Source organism: Nesoenas mayeri (genome assembly GCF_963082525.1).
Source record: "Nesoenas mayeri genome assembly, chromosome: 3".
NCBI classification, from domain to species: domain Eukaryota; kingdom Metazoa; phylum Chordata; class Aves; order Columbiformes; family Columbidae; genus Nesoenas; species Nesoenas mayeri.
In genome coordinates, this window is record NC_137544.1 from 60,286,049 (window position 1) to 60,303,761 (window position 17,713).

Consider the following 17,713-nt stretch of genomic DNA (forward strand, 5'->3'; position numbering starts at 1 on the left):
TATATAAACCAGATGGCATATGAAAATTTACCAGATCCAAGAGCTTGAACTTTCAGAGAAGACAAGTCTTTTCATTGGTTCCTGTAGTTAAAGTTTTCCTTCTATTTGCAGTTTCATCACACAGAAAGAGATGTTCTGATAAGAAGAATCAGAGCAGGTCAAAAGACAATCCCTTAAACACTTTGGCTGACTGCTTATGTGTGCTTGAGGACTACAGCTACATTCCTTCCAGTGGCTTGGAAAACACCTGTTAAGCTTGGGTAATCTTCTGTGCTTTGTTTTGGGTTTCCTCATTACCCCTCCAAAAAGCAAGTGCTATATTCCTGAGGTTTTACTCCCAAAATAAGCCAACTCTGCTGAAGAGGCATCTCCCAAGTACGCAGGTTACTCTGCATTCATCTCTATTTTGTTTCTGTTCCGTGTCCCTTATTTCGGAGCACACTCCAGGGACTTGACTTTAGAAAATAACTGAATTAACATATAGTATAAAAGTTGCAAACGGGTTACTACAGGAAATAACTGCTGAGGAACAACTGAAAGAAATTTTAAGAAATTCGTAAGAAACAAGAATGGAGCAAGCCTTGAGGCTGACCCTTGATACGCTGTAGGCACTACTTTCCAGTAGAAAAGCAAAGGCACATTGAGGCAGGTAAATGCTGCAGAGAGCACATTCAGAATATAGCAGCCACTGCAAAAGATTTGGGTGGCAGTTGTCTGAATATAGAAATATGTGTTCTGCAGATGGCAAAGTATTTCCAAAGGTACTTACAACAGGGAAAAAGCAAAGAAATCTTGCAAAATTAGGAATTGATCTTACATTTTGATATTGATGCTTCATTTTAAAAGGAGTTAAAGAACAAAAGTAGTAGTAGTATGCTTAAATTCAAATAATTTTCTTACATATATACAGGACACTGAGCAATCTCACCTCACTTCTCCAGAGGGTAAGAATCTCACAGACCTTTCAGCCAATCAAAATAGTATTTTTCAGGAAAAAAAAAAGTAGCATAGAGCCTTGAAATTATGGAGCACTAGTTTTATAATGTAGGTTTTAATGTGTAAGAGAACAGTTATCTAATGATAATCTATTAGTTATTTAATTCCGATGTTGGTCAATACACTTGTTTTTAAATATAAGAATCCTGCTGGAACACTGACACTTTGGAGCCACTCTTCTGACAAACATCTGCTCGCAGATAGCAAAGTTTCTTATGAAAACATTTCAGAAGAGCTTCCTGTCTTCTGAGGTGTTTCTGACCATGGTATAACTCTTATATACAAGTAGAGCTCTAGAGCTGCTACTACCTACAAACATGGCATAAAAGGGAGATTAAAAATAATAATTAAAAAAACCCCATAATTCTGTCAACTAAGAGCTCAACAGTACATTTTACAGTGCCCAAAATCTAAGCTTAGTTTTGGTGCCTAGAGGAGGCATTTCTGTTAATAATGTGGTTTAATAACTGAAAGTTCTCTCCAATAGTAGCATTAAAAAACAACCAAACAAAAAGCCCACCACACACACAAAAAAACCCCAAACAACAACAACAAACACACCAAAAAGCAAACAAAAAACCCCCCCGAGAACAACAAAAACAAACACACATGAAAGCCACACTCAAAATCCTCTGTGCAGAACAGTAAAAATACCTGAAGAACTGGGCAGCCAGAAACCAGATAAAGTGGTATGGTATTTCCAATATTGATGTGTGATGGGAATTTTCTTTTGGGATCTCATGTCAAAGACCCATGTGCTCAGCCGTGGGCAGTTGGGCTTATTAAAACAGAGGACTACAAAGAGCTGAATGACACAGTTAGGAACAAAACTAGAAAAATCTCAAACTTCAGGCCACCTCCTTGGGTGACTTTAGGCTATTTTCCAAAACGAAAATCAGTGCAATATTAAGCAACGACATTAGAATCTGCCTGTTTTTCTCAGGCATTACAAACATTACTTCAAGGTCTTAGCAAGAAGGAAAAAAATAAAGCATTCTTCATGAGGACCGAGGAGACAAAAGACATGTGGAACAGGCAAAGCAAGTGAACAACCCAGCAGCTGTGATCTGTTGAAGTAAACTCCCTGAGTGTCACCTCCCGAGCATTCCTGTTGCGCTGTTAAGATGTGAGTAAGGAGCCAAGTCTTTCCCAAGCCCAGCTGAGCTGCTGTGCAAGGTCACTGCTCCCAGCCTTCAGAACAGCTGCCTGTCGCTTTACAGTTGTTCCTTCTACCTGCCTGAGCAGTTAAGTGTTGCCTCTGATAGCGCAAACAACAAAACCAGTTGCAGTAGCAGGCAGAGGAGCTGGCCTTCATTTGATACCATTTTTTTTAATCACAAACAACATTCAAAGTAGTTTTCCCTGCATTTAAATTAAGGACCTTAAACCAAGACTTAATTTCTATCACTTTTCATTCTTTTAAGGTTCTTTTGATTCATACACCTAATTCCACTCCCAAATCCCTAGCTTTTAGTTTGTATGTCAGGCTCTTGAAAAGGAGGAAATTTTCTCAAATGAAGCAAACCTGGAATGAATACTTTTATATAGATATATATATATATAGATATATATAGATATAGATTTTTTTTTTTTAACTGCAATCCTGTTAAAAAACAAAACCAAAAAACAGCCACACACATGAGAAACAAAGCAGGCTCTTCATCTCTGTACTGCAAACATGGAAGCAAACATTCTGAAGTCTCACAAGAAACAGATCAGCAAAATTTATACCTGAGCCTATATGGATCAAGATCAACATAAATTTAAACCTGAGCCTATGTGAATCCTCAGACTTAAAACTGAAGCTAAACCTTACTGGCTATTTCTTCGCTCTGTTTCTAGCCATAAGTAACCCTGTACTGATTCTAAATAAAGAGATTAAAGGAAACTTGAAGAAAAGTTTTAAGCAGACCAGGAATAGCAGGAAGCATCTTTCCACCACAGATAAACATCTGCTTCAACTGTGCAAGAAAAGGAAAATATAAATAAAAGTAAATATTTCAAACAAGTTTTATTTGGTACTTACATGCTATATATAGGTTTAAAGAAAAACTACATATTTTAGACACTTCAAAATATTGTGGCTATGTACGTGGAAAACTAAAGAAAGCAAGAAAGGAACCCAATTCGTTTCACTGTGTCACAAGCTACTATGGAAAGCATTCTGACTGAATGGCTGTTTTTTCCCTTCCGTATATATTCTGGCAGATGAAGTCTCTTTTTTGTTGCATTTCTGTTGATTTTATCCCATCTCCTGAATAAGATGAACACTTGGCAGTGGCAGAAAGCAATTTCTTCAAAAATTCTTCAGTTTTTGTCTCAGAGGATTTCTTCTGCTGGCACAGACTTTCTGCACAGCCTCCTACAGGCCCAGCTTGGTGCTCATCGAAGGCAAGTGCAGGAATCTTCACGGTACATTCTCTGGTAGCACCAACCTCCGTTTCCACTAGCCAAGGTTTCAGTGAGCAATGCATCAAGCCCTGCTTGGTGCTTTAAACTCAAATACCAAGTGAGCTCTACCTGCAACAGCATTGTTTATCAAAGTACAAAAAGGTTCAAGAATTTACAGTTCTGCCCAATAGCAACCAAAGGTGAGGGATGGAACAATGACAGTAGAAATAAGCATCAAACTAAAGAGAAAGCAACCTCCATTGCTTCTCTTATCACTCAAGCTGTACTGCTTCATAAAAATCACACACTACATGAAAAGCACAAACAGTGACCATTTTCCATTTGCTCTGAAACGAGCAAAACCAAAAAATCCCCGAACCAACCTACTTCATCATCCAAAAATCAAATATTTCGGGTTTCACACAGTCTTCAGTAGTCTGATAAGGCAAAGGAAAATCTTGCATCATTGGGAACAGCAGCAATTTACAGGACTCAGAACAAGGTATTTCCTTGTGTGTGTGTGTGCACGTGTGCGCATATGCGTACACATCTTTTATAGTATAGTGAACATGGATGTAACTAAAAAAAAAATCAAGTTTGCAGTATCATTTTACCACATTTTTCTAATTTATTCAATTAAACAATTTATTTCTGCACTGAACAAAATTCATAAATACATAATCTAGGAGAACAATAGGTTTTCCTCTTGTCCATGAAAAAATAATCCTTTCAAATCGTCACATTTTAAAACCTGCCTTTTGTTTTTAGAGAAAATGCGAGAAGATCATAGTGACGTCTCAATTTACAGAATGTCCCTGTAGGAATTACATTTACAAGAACCTGATACAGAAGCCTATACTTTGCCCCCATAATTAGAGTTCTCTGCAATAATAGTTAAACCAACAGGTTTAAATAAAACACCCCATTAACTCTACTTGTAGAGCAATGAGGTATTTATTTTTCAAGTATTAGAACCACAAAGTGTAAAAGATTCTTTGCCAACTTTACAATTATACCATTCAAACCAACACCAACCTTTTTAAAAAAAGAATCAGTCCCACCACCCAAATCAGCCCATTGCTTTCAGATTCCAGTGTCCTGTGTCTTAAGGAATGCAGGAATATCCATTTACTAACAGAAAAGCTCGTTGGAAAAAGCCATATTAAGTAATGCACGTGAAGCATGATTTTTCTAGTGATGAAAGCTATTAGAAAGGTGATCCAAATCTATTCCCATCATTTCTTCTGCTGGTTTTACTAAAGTCCTTCCAAAAAAGATATTCAAGAAATCTTTAAAAAACTGGAGAGAAAAAAAAAAAACACTCCTTCATAGCATGGAAGAAATTCCACTGACTGCAGAGATGCTCATAATCACCTTTGGTTCTTCAGAGAAACAATCAGATCACTTCTACAACAGAATGTATCAAAAATGACAGGTCAGCAGAGTGGCAACGCTTGCTTCAAAATGCAATGCATTTGTGCAATTACTTTACTGTAAGATGATTTGCCTTACATTCTTGAGCCACAAAAAAAAGAAAATGGTAACCAAATTTCGCTTGCTAAATTAGTGTTTGCTTGCTTAACATCCTTTAAAAGTTGTGATGTAATTCAGAAATATCTAGTGTGCTGCAAATTATCCCTCGGTATTCATGTCAGCAAGAACTCAGCGTGGGAAGTACATCCCAAATTTTACAGAGAAGGTAGGTACCAGCTCCCCTTCTACATGTGCATATCAGACGTTACACTTGCAGAAGCGGATGATGATTACTGACCACAAGCTCAGAATGGCAGTTGTCACTGTTACTGATTCTGTTTGAAAGCACATGGCAAATGTTTTCAAGCAACTGTGAATGGCAGAAACTGCAGCATAACGGAGAACCCCCCTCAAATAAAAGATAAGGCCTCACCATAATTTGCACAGCATCTGTATGCACTTGGCATGCATGGCTTTACAAAGAGATATACTCCTTTCCCAATATTATATGGGGTTTAAAAATGCTTAAATTAATTAGCTTGTATCAATTAAGAGCTCTAGGTCCTCTGACAATTACAATACAAATATTAATGAACGAAGGCAGACCTACCTGCTGTTTGATGTGTCTGAACACTGTCTACCTGAGGCAAAAGAGTCCCCTTATCTTCAAAGGCTAGAATTGGGTTCAAAGGAATTTCGGGACTATTGCTTCCATCATTGTTCATGGCATCCAGCCGGGATGGTTTTGAACCAACAGGCAGGTTTATGATCTCTTCAAAGTTATCATTCTGCATAGACATTCCATTTTCATTTGCATTTTTCTCTGGATTTTGATTGCTGAAAGAGAAAAGTAGGTATTTCCTCATATGCTTCATGTAGAAGAGAATCGTAGTCCCACTCAAAGCAATATTACAAATTGACAAGTCTGCATTAATGTAGAGCATTCTTTTAGCCAGTAAAAACAAAACTATGCTTCTACCACAGCAGAAAAACTGTTTTTGCAGCCAAGTACTAGATAGGCCTTCCCTCAAACACAGCATAGTTGTTACACATAGTTGCACGATAGCCAGAACTACAAAGAGCTTTATGGACACTGCGCTTCTGAGAAGCGACTGCCCTGGGAAGCAATAATCAAACCCCGCAGCACCATCACTACTGTCTCGAGCCACCCACCTAATGCAGTTTACAGCCTCTAACATCTTTTTCAGCTTTCATAACCTTTGCCATACCCTTATTGCAAATCAATGCAATTGCTCATAAATAGTATCATTGGCATTTCTGTTATTCTTTGGATCACCTCCTGCCTTCAGTTTTGGAGCAGCCTCTTCTACCTGCCGCTCAGCCAGAGGAAAAGCTCCCTTACTAGCACAGTTCTTTCAGTCCCTCCTCCCCTACAAGTTCTTAGGGTGTATTTCCAAGGCACTACCCACTCTGCACTCCTCCTGCTTATCATGCCCAAGGCAAAAGAAACACCTCCCAGCATCCCCCATGTCAATCTGCACTTCCTTTCTCTATCTCCCACTTGATAGAGACACCCTACACCCTATGAGCAAACTCGTCTGTCTCCCGAAGTCAGGAGGGTACCAGCACAGACATCCTCTGGTTACACAGACTCTCCCAAAACCACATGATCATGTCTCACAGTCTTGTCCCTCCCCTCTCAACCCTTGCATTAGGTGCTGTATTGTCAAATCCTGCTGCCTTTGCAGACAGCAAATGCTGTCTCACCAGAGGGGAGAAACTAAGGTGCCTCCTTAGTGAACAGCATGACAATAATGGGACCACAAGATCCTCGAGAAAGAGCAAGTTCTCAACTGACACTCAAAAATCATGTGATCTTTCACAGGTGCTTCTTAAGGCCCTCAATACTTAGATCCTGACAATGTTGAGTACCTGTTCACTATTCAGAACTCCCTGTTCATGTTGTCTGGAAATGCCTCAGCCACAAAGGCTCAGATGCAATTTTCTAGATTGAAACTAGGCTATCACTTTCCTTGGGTCATTTCTAAGCAGGTGACTTTGTTTCACAGGCTAATTTTCTCCTGACAGTATGTTTGCTAGTCTTAAAAGCAAACAAAAAAACAACTAACCAAACAAACCACCAAAATCCACACCAACAAAAATACAACCTGCTTGTAATTGACATAAGTTATTTCCATTTGCTGGCTTCTTTGGGTTTGCAACTCATCACAAATGATTACAGAACTATTTTAGAGTACTCTCCAAGAGACAGAAAATAATTATTGCTCTTTTGAAAGTGGCAACGCTTTATCCAAAGCCCTGATTTTCTGTGAGCACAACATGCTGGCTTTCCTATCAGCCTTTCCCCGTTTTTCAAACCATCACCAGTTCTTTTTCAGAAGAGCGCTCACCCATTTCTCATTTGTGGATAACATTGAACAATTTTCAAAGTGAAAAGTATGTTTGACTGCACTGAGTTTGCAAGCAGACACAGAAACCCTGACGTCTGACTTGGAGAGGTCACAAGTCACATCACCCTTTTGCGCCAGAGATCCACATCTGTAAGCTGAGGAGCAGAATCTGTGAAACGCTTTAGGACTAATAAAACCTGCTTTATCATGTACAGTTATTAGGTTATTTATCACTATAAGGTATCCTATTACTTATTTCATTCCTATCTATTACCAATAACCTTACCAGAGCTATGATAACACAGCAATTTTGATGGATGGGGTAAGAAAGAGGGGGGCAAAAGAGCAACTGCTCATTCATACGAATTAGACAGCACAGTACTTCAACAAGCATTGGTAGAATGAAGAAGCCTCTTGCTTCTGCAAACAGATGTTAATGTTTCTGTTTGATTGATCAGCTGACTTCACAGAGAAACAGTTCTTCACATTTATTTGTCGCTGCACTGCCCGTATTGCACACTTAGACCAGATTTCACAGATTTGAAAGATGTCTTTGAGACGGGGGAGTCTATAAACTCAGAAAGAGGGTACAGAAGAGGAAACCATGACTATGAATCTTCTGTATTTTATGATATAAAATCTATATTATGTGCTATTTGCTCTACCAGATTACTAGGGGAATACCTTTAAGAAGAAACAAAATGAAAACCAGGACCGTGGAATTATTTCTAGTGGACATCTTAGAGGCCATAAACTCAAAAGGAGATTAGACAAATTCCTAGGAGATTGGTATAGCCTCCAGCTTCTGGTAATTAGCAGCTTAGGGACTACTGGAGCCTGTAGTTGTGTTTGGACCACAGAGCTCAGTAACCCTTCAGTGACCAGCAGCTCTCCTGGTACTTCCCTTTTTTTCCCCCCCTTTACCGTCTCTCCCTATGACTGCTACAGGCCATTAAAACAAAGAACACAACAAAGTAATGGATTTTTGACCTGATACAGCTGTCCTTACTGTCTTAGCAATGCCTCAGTATCCAGCACACTGGAGATACCTTTTTCAGATGTACAATATTGCAGGTCTGTTTCTAAGACATGGATAATTTTGGCATTCTAACATATTCCATAAGTGTGCTTGTAGCAAGACAGCTATGGAATTAAAACAAGTCTAAGCTTCTCTGAGTGCATTTTCAAATGTAACAGTCTTGAAAGCATCTGAAGCTTCACAGCAACTAAAAAACCCAGTATCTGTGCAGCTTCACATTTTGAATGCAACACATTAATATTCACAAGACAGACTAGAGGAAGTTGAGAAAAGAGCAGCTAATTTAAGGAACTGCAAGAGCCGAAAGTTAAACACTACTGAAATTTATTTCTCATGTAGATAATTTTAGCCAAAACTCTGCGTGGACATAATCTGTATGTAAATAATTTGAAAAGAGTAAAGAAAAAAGACCAGAATTTCTTAAGATACTGATTTGGAGGCCTTTGGAAAGTGCCAAAATACTTCTGTGCCTGCTATTCCTGATATGAAAGATAACGTCAGTCGCTTTATTTATTGACATGATTTTAAAGATAGATATTAACAGCAAAATGAACCTCAGACTTTTGGATTATTTAAAGAAGTGTTCGTTTTTAATCCACTGAGATAATACCACTGAAATCAGCCAGGAATGAGGAGCTGGAGGCCTAAGGAAGGGAAGGCAGCGCTAAAGAAAATTTGAAGTGGGCTGTCCCACAGACTGAGCAGTGAACACTACACAAGAATTTGAACTCAATAACATTCTTTTCCAGGACAAGATATTGATGCAATCACCTTGTCTAACTCTATATTTCTAAAAACTGGCGGGGAAAAAGGAATTACATTATAAGAATAACTATAAGGAAAATATCGTCAACATGAACCACTGTACTGAAATAACTTTCTGAGAAGTAGCAGACAAGATCTAACTTGGGCAAAGAATTAGAAAGAGAAGAAGCAAAAATCTGCAAGTGGGAGATGGATTAGGCAGCTGTGTTGGTTATCCAGCTCCAACTCCTATCACTGTCTTTCTTCCAGGATTCTACCATTCAGTAAAGCAAGAAAAAATAAGAATCTGAAAAACATCTTGTTGGAATATTTTATAATTTACAAAAAGTTTCAAAATACTTAAACATTATATCTTATTTTCAAACAACTGTTTGTTTTGGTTGTGGGGTTTTTTGTGTTTTGTTTTGTTTTTTTTTTAAATCCAACCCCAGAATCTAGCTGGAAGTTAACATGCCACTAGTAATATTGTAGCCTCCATGAACCACCAAGTTTTCTTGGTAATTCTAGATACATTACTAACTGGAAAATTTCCATGGTATGCTCCATTTAAAAATATATTTAGTGTTGCCTTTTCCATAGTACTGCACTCAGATGAGAAATGTCTTCATTTAAGTTCAATTAGTTCAATTGTGAGTCTTCTCCTCCCAAACTTAGGTCAGACATAAGGTCACTCTCCCCACCCCAATAATTGCCTATGCTTCATTAGCATTTGAGCATTAAATTGTGTAACTAAATATACTTGAGAAGAAGATACTCAGAGGAAGCACAGGTGGCAAAATCAGAACCCTTGCAGCACCACTGAAAACTATGTACCACAAAAATCATGTTCATGTTCACAAACATCATTTTAACTCAGATAACTACAAAAAGAGAATTGGTTTTATCGATTGAGAATTCATGTAAGATCTATTTGAGATCATTCGGCGCTAACATGGTAAAGCAGCTCAATTCACAAGCACGTATATCTGCTTTTTAATTTCACAATGCAAAGTGATAAACCTTTAAGCCTAAAGAAAAGTGATTATTGTTCATTTGTTTAAAACATAGGAGGAGTAATACCAATACAAATGTTGACAAACTGTTAGGTGGGATAGATAACAGCAACAATCTATCATCTGCAATTTATTATTTATCAATAAAATTAGTAATTGTTAACAATAGATATACAGTAAATAATGCAGATCACAGAATTTTCCGTAGTGTTTATGAAGATTAATTGTCTTAGAAAGCTAATGAAGTTCCAGTACAATATCTGCATTGCTGATCAAAAGCAGCAACAGAGAATGGTGAAGTATTAAAATCAATTGCTTTAACTCCACCAGAATTCTTTCATTTTTTTGTCAGTTGCATTGCATTCATGGCAGTGGAAGTAAACATGCTATTTCCAACTGAATCACAGCCACAGAGCTGACACAGGATGCATGACATGATGTGGAAGAACAGGAATGAAGGTTCAGCACAGCTGGGCCACTTCTTACTACCTCCTCCAGAATAGCACTCCTGATCTTCACACAGACTTCTAGTGGCCTCTTCCAGGGCACCTTCTTTCACTACTACTGCTGCAAGGGACAGAACATTTGCAGTGTGTGGGGAGTGACCCCCAAATACAGGCATTCTGACCCCCAGCAGAGGTACTTGGGGTTTGGTGGCTAAACACCAACCACCAGTCCTGTTCAAAGACACGCATTGAGGCCAGATCCCAGTGTTGTACAGAACAGACCCACCAACACTTACACTTCTTCTGGCCTGGACCCAGTGAAACTTCCCACACTTCCTACAACATAAGAGGAGAAGACCAACTCCACCTGTTGCTGTTGTGTGTGTGCTACAATATCAAGTACATCTATATGCCAGAAAACCATAGCACATGAGATGCAGTACCAGTGGTGTTGTACCTGCTGCTTTTGTCATGTCATAAAATCCATGCCACTTTATATTCCCTACAGCAGTTTTGAGCTCAGCTGACACTGTGGTACTACCAAGCACTTCAGCCATTGCTTTCCCAGTCAGTGTGGATGCATTTTTAAAGCCTCCGCACCCTGACTTGGTGCACGAGTTTCCCCTTATACACATAGCCTACTTTAGTCACTGTTCTTCAGTCTCATTTGTTCGTTCTTCACCTTGGCCACTCTGAGCTTCCTTTCACATAGGTTATAGCGCTACAGGACAGCATTCATTAGCATGGCACATCTAATATTACGACCATGAGCCAGCACTGTGCCCTTGTGGCCAGGAAGGCCAATGGCATCCTGGGGTGTATTACAAGGAGGGTGGTTAGCAGATCGAGGGAGGTCCTCCTTCCCCTCTACTCCGCCCTGGTGAGACCACATCTGGAATATTGTGTCCAGTTCTGGGCCCCTCAGTTCAAGAAGGACAGGGAACTGCTGGAGAGGGTCCAGAGCAGGGCAACAAAGATGATTAAGGGAGTGGAGCACCTCCCTTATGAAGAAAGGCTGAGGGAGCTGGGGCTCTTTAGTTTGGAGAAGAGGAGACTGAGGGGTGACCTTATTAATGTTTATAAACATATAAAGGGTGAGTGCCACGAGGATGGAGCCAGGCTCTTCTCGGTGGCAAATAATGATAGGACAAGGGGTAATGGGATCAAGCTGGAACACAAGAGGTTTCACTTAAATTTGAGAAAAAACTTCTTCTCAGTGAGGGTGACAGAGCACTGGAACAGGCTGCCCAGTGGGGTTGTGGAGTCTCCTTCTCTGGAGACATTCAAAACCCCCTGGACATGTTCCTGTGCGACCTCACCTAGGTGTTCCTGCTCCAGCAGGGGGATTGGACTGGATGATCTTTTGAGGTCCCTTCCAATCCCAAACATACTGTAACATCCAGGTGCATAAGGCTGTGAGTGATTAACATTTAATAGCTGCCTGAGACAATTATGAGGCAGCTCTGTGCAGCTCATCCAATGCAGCTCAGTGTCACTGACAGAACTTATCCCAGCAGGAGCATCCGTGTCAGCATGACTGCAGGCTAAGATCCCCCAGGCATATGGAGGGACTGAGAGGGGGCAAATTCCTCCTTCAATTAGTGCCAATCACACCCTGAAGCATACCACCCCATCACAGACTCTGTGATGCCATGCATATTCTGGCACTTCCTGCATAAAACATGAAAGGACTGAGGGATTATTCGGCTTTCTGCATTGCTGAAACTGAAATAACTGACAGCTCATGCTTATGTAACAGACTTCACTCAATTCAACACCAAGGTTTCAAGCATTTCAACGGTTTCTCAAAGTCTGAGTGACTTGCTTTGTGGCTACAGAGAGCTCCTTATGTTAAATATTTCCCTCTCCAAATTCTCCTTATAGGGGACAAGGAGTTTTTTGGGTTTTTTTTAAATGCAAAGCCAAAATGAGTAGCTCTGTATCTCACATGAGGGACTTCTGCTTGGTAAGCAAAACTTGCTAATGCTTCAAGTAGTTCAGAAACTGAAACATCTGGGCTGAAAGCACAGTATTTATTATTCCAATCAAGAAAACTTGCACTGCAAATCCAGAGTGGTTTTTATGGAGGTTAATTCATGGAAAAGAACAGAAGAAGTTTGCCCTTTCCATTAAGTTTTGATTTATGTAATATTAAAAATTGCTGGCAAATACCACATTGTACCAAACACTGTAAAGAATGTGCTGTATTTTCACAAAATTCTTCCCTATCAGTTAGTAAAAACAGGTTACTGCTAAAAGAAAGATGATAAACGCTCTTTTCTATACACTGGAAAAGATAAAAATAAACAGGAAACACAGCAGATTGAACAGCTGTCTCTTATTTAGTCAATGAATACACAGATCTGAAAATAATCTGTTACTCTAGTAACCCTCGTCCTCCAAATACCCTCCAATACTTATTAGTGTTCTTACCTGTCCACATTTACGGTGGGTTGGTGTGAAACAATCACGCGTGTGCAGGTGACGGGTTTCCCATTGTGCGAAGGTTGCGCTGTGTGCTGAAGCTGAGGCCCAACTGCGGGTTCCAAGGGAGATGCAGGACTGGTTATGACTAGAGAGAGAGGAAACAGGTTTTCATAAAACCAAGCAACATCATCCACCTGCAGATTAGGATAAAACCTTTCCTACAAAAGACAGCACAGTCAAGGCAAGCTACAGCTTTAAAAAAATAGAGTTCCCACCTCCCCCCAAAAAAGTTCCCGAACTTTTTTTTTTCACCTAAGACAATATGTACATAAATAAGTTCCAAACATGCGTAGTGAAATATGTAACAAAAGTCTTCCTGGAAGTGCTAATTATAGCATTCACTTCAAACATTTAAAAAAAGGCAATACAGGCAGCCAGTGCTGTTACTTGTCCTCTGTGTTACTCAAAAGAGAAAAGATTAATGTCATTTAATATGTGACACTACAATAGGATAAGCCACTTGATAGCTTGACTTCTGTGTCTTTAAATACTTCTAATTCATACCCAGTGATTGCTGAATATGAGCTACATTTTCTTTTGCTTCCTTCATTGCAAGTATGAAAATCTTATATAAAACTTTACCTAAAATGAACTGAGGGGGTAAAAAAAAGAGGGAACAGAAGGGAAGACTGAAAGTGTGGGTGTGACAGGGAGACTCTAAGCTTTTGCAGGAGCTGAATTTTGAAAGGAATAGAAATTAAGATCAAGTGAATAAGGCAGCAGGTGTGGAAGACAAATCACAGGGAAATGTTTGTATAACAAACAGTTTGTTTTCATGACCAAGATGAAATAACCCTTTACGAAAGGGGAATGAGTCTGCAACAACCACATCTGTAATACTATGTAAAAGAAACTATAGAATCAGTTTCTTTTGTGATCAGAAAAGTATTTGTTTATTTTCACTTTATAAATAAACTGGGTAAGCAACTCCCTCTCCTTAAACACCAATGTGACTAAGCCACCAAAAGAGCTGACTCATTTAGTAATGGCTAACTACCTGTACAGAAAGGCTGAATAAATAATGTTTGCTAAGACTCCAGTTATACTCTCATGGGTTTTGTTACTGCAATTAGTGTGCCAAGTTTCTGAACTGTATCTCAAATCATTGTGCTTCGTGGGTGTTTATTCACCTGTTTTGCTCAGAACACTGTTAAACACAATACCTGCTTCTCCAGAAATATTTGTCTTTGATATATGTCCATTTTGCTGGTCATTTGGTTTCTACAAAGGAAGCACAGTTTTGTAAATTAAAAATGACACTGAAGAAGTGAAACATGCCCAATATTTACACATGTTAAGAAGCAGCACTGACCTTATCTACAGCTTCTACACGCCTAGTTCTCTTCATGATCTCCTCAAGCCTCTACAATGAAATGTAAAGGGGTAAAATAATGTTTGCTGGTGTTAATTTAAAAACATCTCTACCAAAACACAACTGCTTGACATTTATCAGTTGCATCTGTTTATTGCAAAAAGAGAAATTATTTACGACTGCTGGCAATATTCCCTTCACTTTCAGATCAGGCTACAAAGATGAGGACTGCAGCTTTCCTGAGGGCACATTTGTATCATGGGCAACTTTCTACAGTTGAGGTGGAAGAAAACTGCTAAGGCAAAACCAATTACAGTTTCTCTGCATGTACTGAGTTACCTTCTTCCTTTCCAAGCGCTCTTGCTCTTCTCTTTGGAAATGCTTTTCACGTTCTAATCGAACCCGCTCTGCCTCCTCACGTAGGCGAGCTTCCTCTTCTTTCTGAGCAAGCGGTAAAAGAAAGAGAAGTGAGAAAGAATTTACTACTTAAGGACAGATTTACACTGATATCTGCTTAACCGTGCATATTTACAACACCCTGAAAAGACATTTTTGAGGCTTACACGTCACCAACAATCTTTTCAGACTGAACTGCACATTTTTTTAAATTATTCTCCATGTTTTATATAGCATTAAGAGATGTATAACTAAACAAGGGACATCATATTTGGTTCTATACCTGTTCTCGGACATCTGCCTGAAAGCGCACCAGATGACAAATAAGGAATACATCTCCTAACCTTCACCATTAAAACAACAGCCAGGAAAGTATTAAAGAGATTCATGTTTTGAGTGGTGGATGCTTTACAGAGTCAAAAGCGGTAGAATGTTTTCTTTGGCTAGAGTTATCACTTAATGAGACCAAGGACAAACAGCCACAGATACATTTGCACAAGCTTTCCATGCCTGCTGTTTTTTTAAAATTAAATGTAAAGCTTCTCTGGAATATACTGTAGAGAGGCCTTGCTCCCTGACAGTCACAATGTTGTGTGATAGAAATACTACAACTCATTTGTTACAACTGTAGCATCCAAAAATACTTGGCCATGCATTACCTCTGAGTGCTACACTGGGGATGTACCTCAGCTTAGCATTTCAAAGAAAGCAGCATACACCTTCCGAAAAAGAAAAAAGCAGTCTCTAAGCTATTTTCACTAACACAATCCTTTAAGCATTTATTTTCAGAAGCATAGATTTAATTACATACCAGAAGAAAAAAACTAATGTCTATGAGGCAGACTGCAGTGCTGAATTTTGCAGGTGAGAAAGTGCCTGTGAAAACAGTATGTGCAAGAAGAATCCTATCCAAAATGCTTACCACAGCCTCTTCTGAAGTCAGTAAACCAACACTATGCCCAGCAAAAATGAGAGTACTTGAAAAATTGTATTTTGATGTATTTACTATTATATCTTTTGAGTAGCTGCTCCAATTTCAGAAGGACTGCACCATGTAAAGCTTATCCTTGGCTTGATTAAAGTGATCAAAACCTACACCTTCCCGCTAGCCACACATAAAAGCAATACTGGACATAAGATTAAAACTCACTGCTATGTCTCCAATGCTCTAAGTAGTTTGTCACCTTGGCATCTAGACTTTCTATGACTGTGGGGGACAAAGAGTTCTCTGCTACAACACTATTCATCAAAAAGCCCCAATACAACTCTATTGATTTTTTGCATCACAATTTATCAAGAGAAGGAAAAGATTTGTTCTAAATAATTGAATTCTACAAGGAAAAAAGATAAAACGACTCTGTACGATATGTTTTTGTCAAGAAGAAATATCTTTACTCTTTGAACCACTCTATGGAATGAACTCTGCCCCAAACCTATTCCCTTTGTCTGTAGCACTTGAATTTTAGATATCCCCCTTATCTAGGTGCTGCACAGGAGGTGTTCTGTAATGCACTTTGCTGCTAAGCAGACTGGCACAGAAATCCTGAGAGATGACCATACTTGTTTCTGAATGCGCTCCATCTCTTCTTTCTCCTTCTGTTCTCGCTCTTCTGCCTGTCGGCGCAGCCGTTCTTCCTTCTCCCGCTCCTCCTCTGCATCCTTTCGTTTTTTCTCTGCTTCCTGTCTGCGAGCTTCTTCCTCCTCTCGGCGAGCTCGTTCTTCAGCTATCCGCTGTGATAGCTCTTCCTTCTTTTGCCTGCAATCGTGAAACAAGCATAGGAAATATTAAACAAAGCAAAAAGAAGGGGGGTGGGGGGAACAAACCACCAGACTCCTGACTCACGACACCAGCACCGCAGAGCAGCTGCATGGAAGTTCCACTGCTGCCTCATTCATAAGTTGTCTGTTTTGCTTCCAGCAGGGGCACAAAGGCAAAGCCCCATGGAACACAAAAACTTTGCAAGGCAATACCAATACTTCTCAGGCTTCCACTGATCTATGACTTGTGTACTTTCTGAATCAGAAACAATATAATGGACTTTAATACATCTTGCAGAAAACTTCTTTCTATAATTTCATTTAATAATCTTTTGAAATAGTATATACTTTGGCACCCATTTTATCCTGTGTCAATGGCTCCTGAATTTGAAAAAAAAAAAAGTCTAATTCTGCTGATTTTTGAATGCTACCTCCCAACCTCACTTAATGGCCCCTCATCATTGTATTATGAGAGTGAATAACTTTTCCCTTTCACCTTTGATATTACCCAAATTATTAGGACTTTGTAGCTTATAATATCCCCACTCAGAAGTAGAGAGCAGATGGTCTTCTCAGCTGACGAATCCTCACCTGTTTGGTAGGTTTTCATATGGGAGCTGCTCTATACTTGTGATCTTCCTTGATGTCTATCTGAACTTATTTTGCTAGTTTTACTATCTCAAAACCATAAAACTTAACAATGAAGATACAGATTCACCTCAGATAGTTCAGAATGACATTTTCATTTTGTTCTCCTTTTCTAGTAACTCATAACAGTTCATTTATTTTTGTTGACCATGACTCAGCTGATACTTCCGTATACATAACTACAAACAAGATCTTTTCCCTTAGAAATAATTAGTCCAGAGACCAACACATGAGATAAGTTAGGACTATTTCCTTGTATGCATTCCTTTATGCATAGCAGTATTGAAACTCAACTTCCATTTTGTATCTCAGCAACATAAGGTTCATCTGAAACTCTTCACAATTCCTTTATCTCACTAAAGACCTCACTGACCACAACTCCTTTCAAGCTCATATATGAAGGCACTGAACAGAAGCTGAAAACTCCTTTAACGGTGAAAACGGATTATTCTTTACCTTTTGTTTTCCATCTGTCAGTCTTAGTATTTATTCCCTATATTACTCCTATGCCACAGCAGCTTGTTTTCTTCAAAACTCATTTTGAGGGGGGCCATGCTGTGAGCCTTGTGGCAAGCCAGATTATTCTAACTGGCTCTGCCTTGTTCCTGTGTTCAGTGATGTTGTTAAAAACTCCAACA

At 39.2% G+C, this 17,713-nt stretch overlaps 1 protein-coding gene across 1 annotated transcript in view; it reads right to left on the bottom strand.

The window, feature by feature from the left end:
- Positions 1-5,447: 5,447 nt before the first annotated feature.
- The window catches only part of MAP7 (microtubule associated protein 7), a gene marked incomplete at both ends in the record, with an annotated part of 117,734 nt that continues 105,468 nt past the window's right edge, over positions 5,448-17,713 (bottom strand). Inside the window, 6 exons of the mRNA XM_080341254.1 lie at positions 5,448-5,697; positions 12,908-13,046; positions 14,125-14,182; positions 14,274-14,324; positions 14,613-14,714; positions 16,230-16,425. Coding sequence (XP_080197380.1) covers positions 5,448-5,697; positions 12,908-13,046; positions 14,125-14,182; positions 14,274-14,324; positions 14,613-14,714; positions 16,230-16,425 — 796 coding nt within the window. The remainder of the gene's footprint in view (positions 5,698-12,907; positions 13,047-14,124; positions 14,183-14,273; positions 14,325-14,612; positions 14,715-16,229; positions 16,426-17,713) is intronic.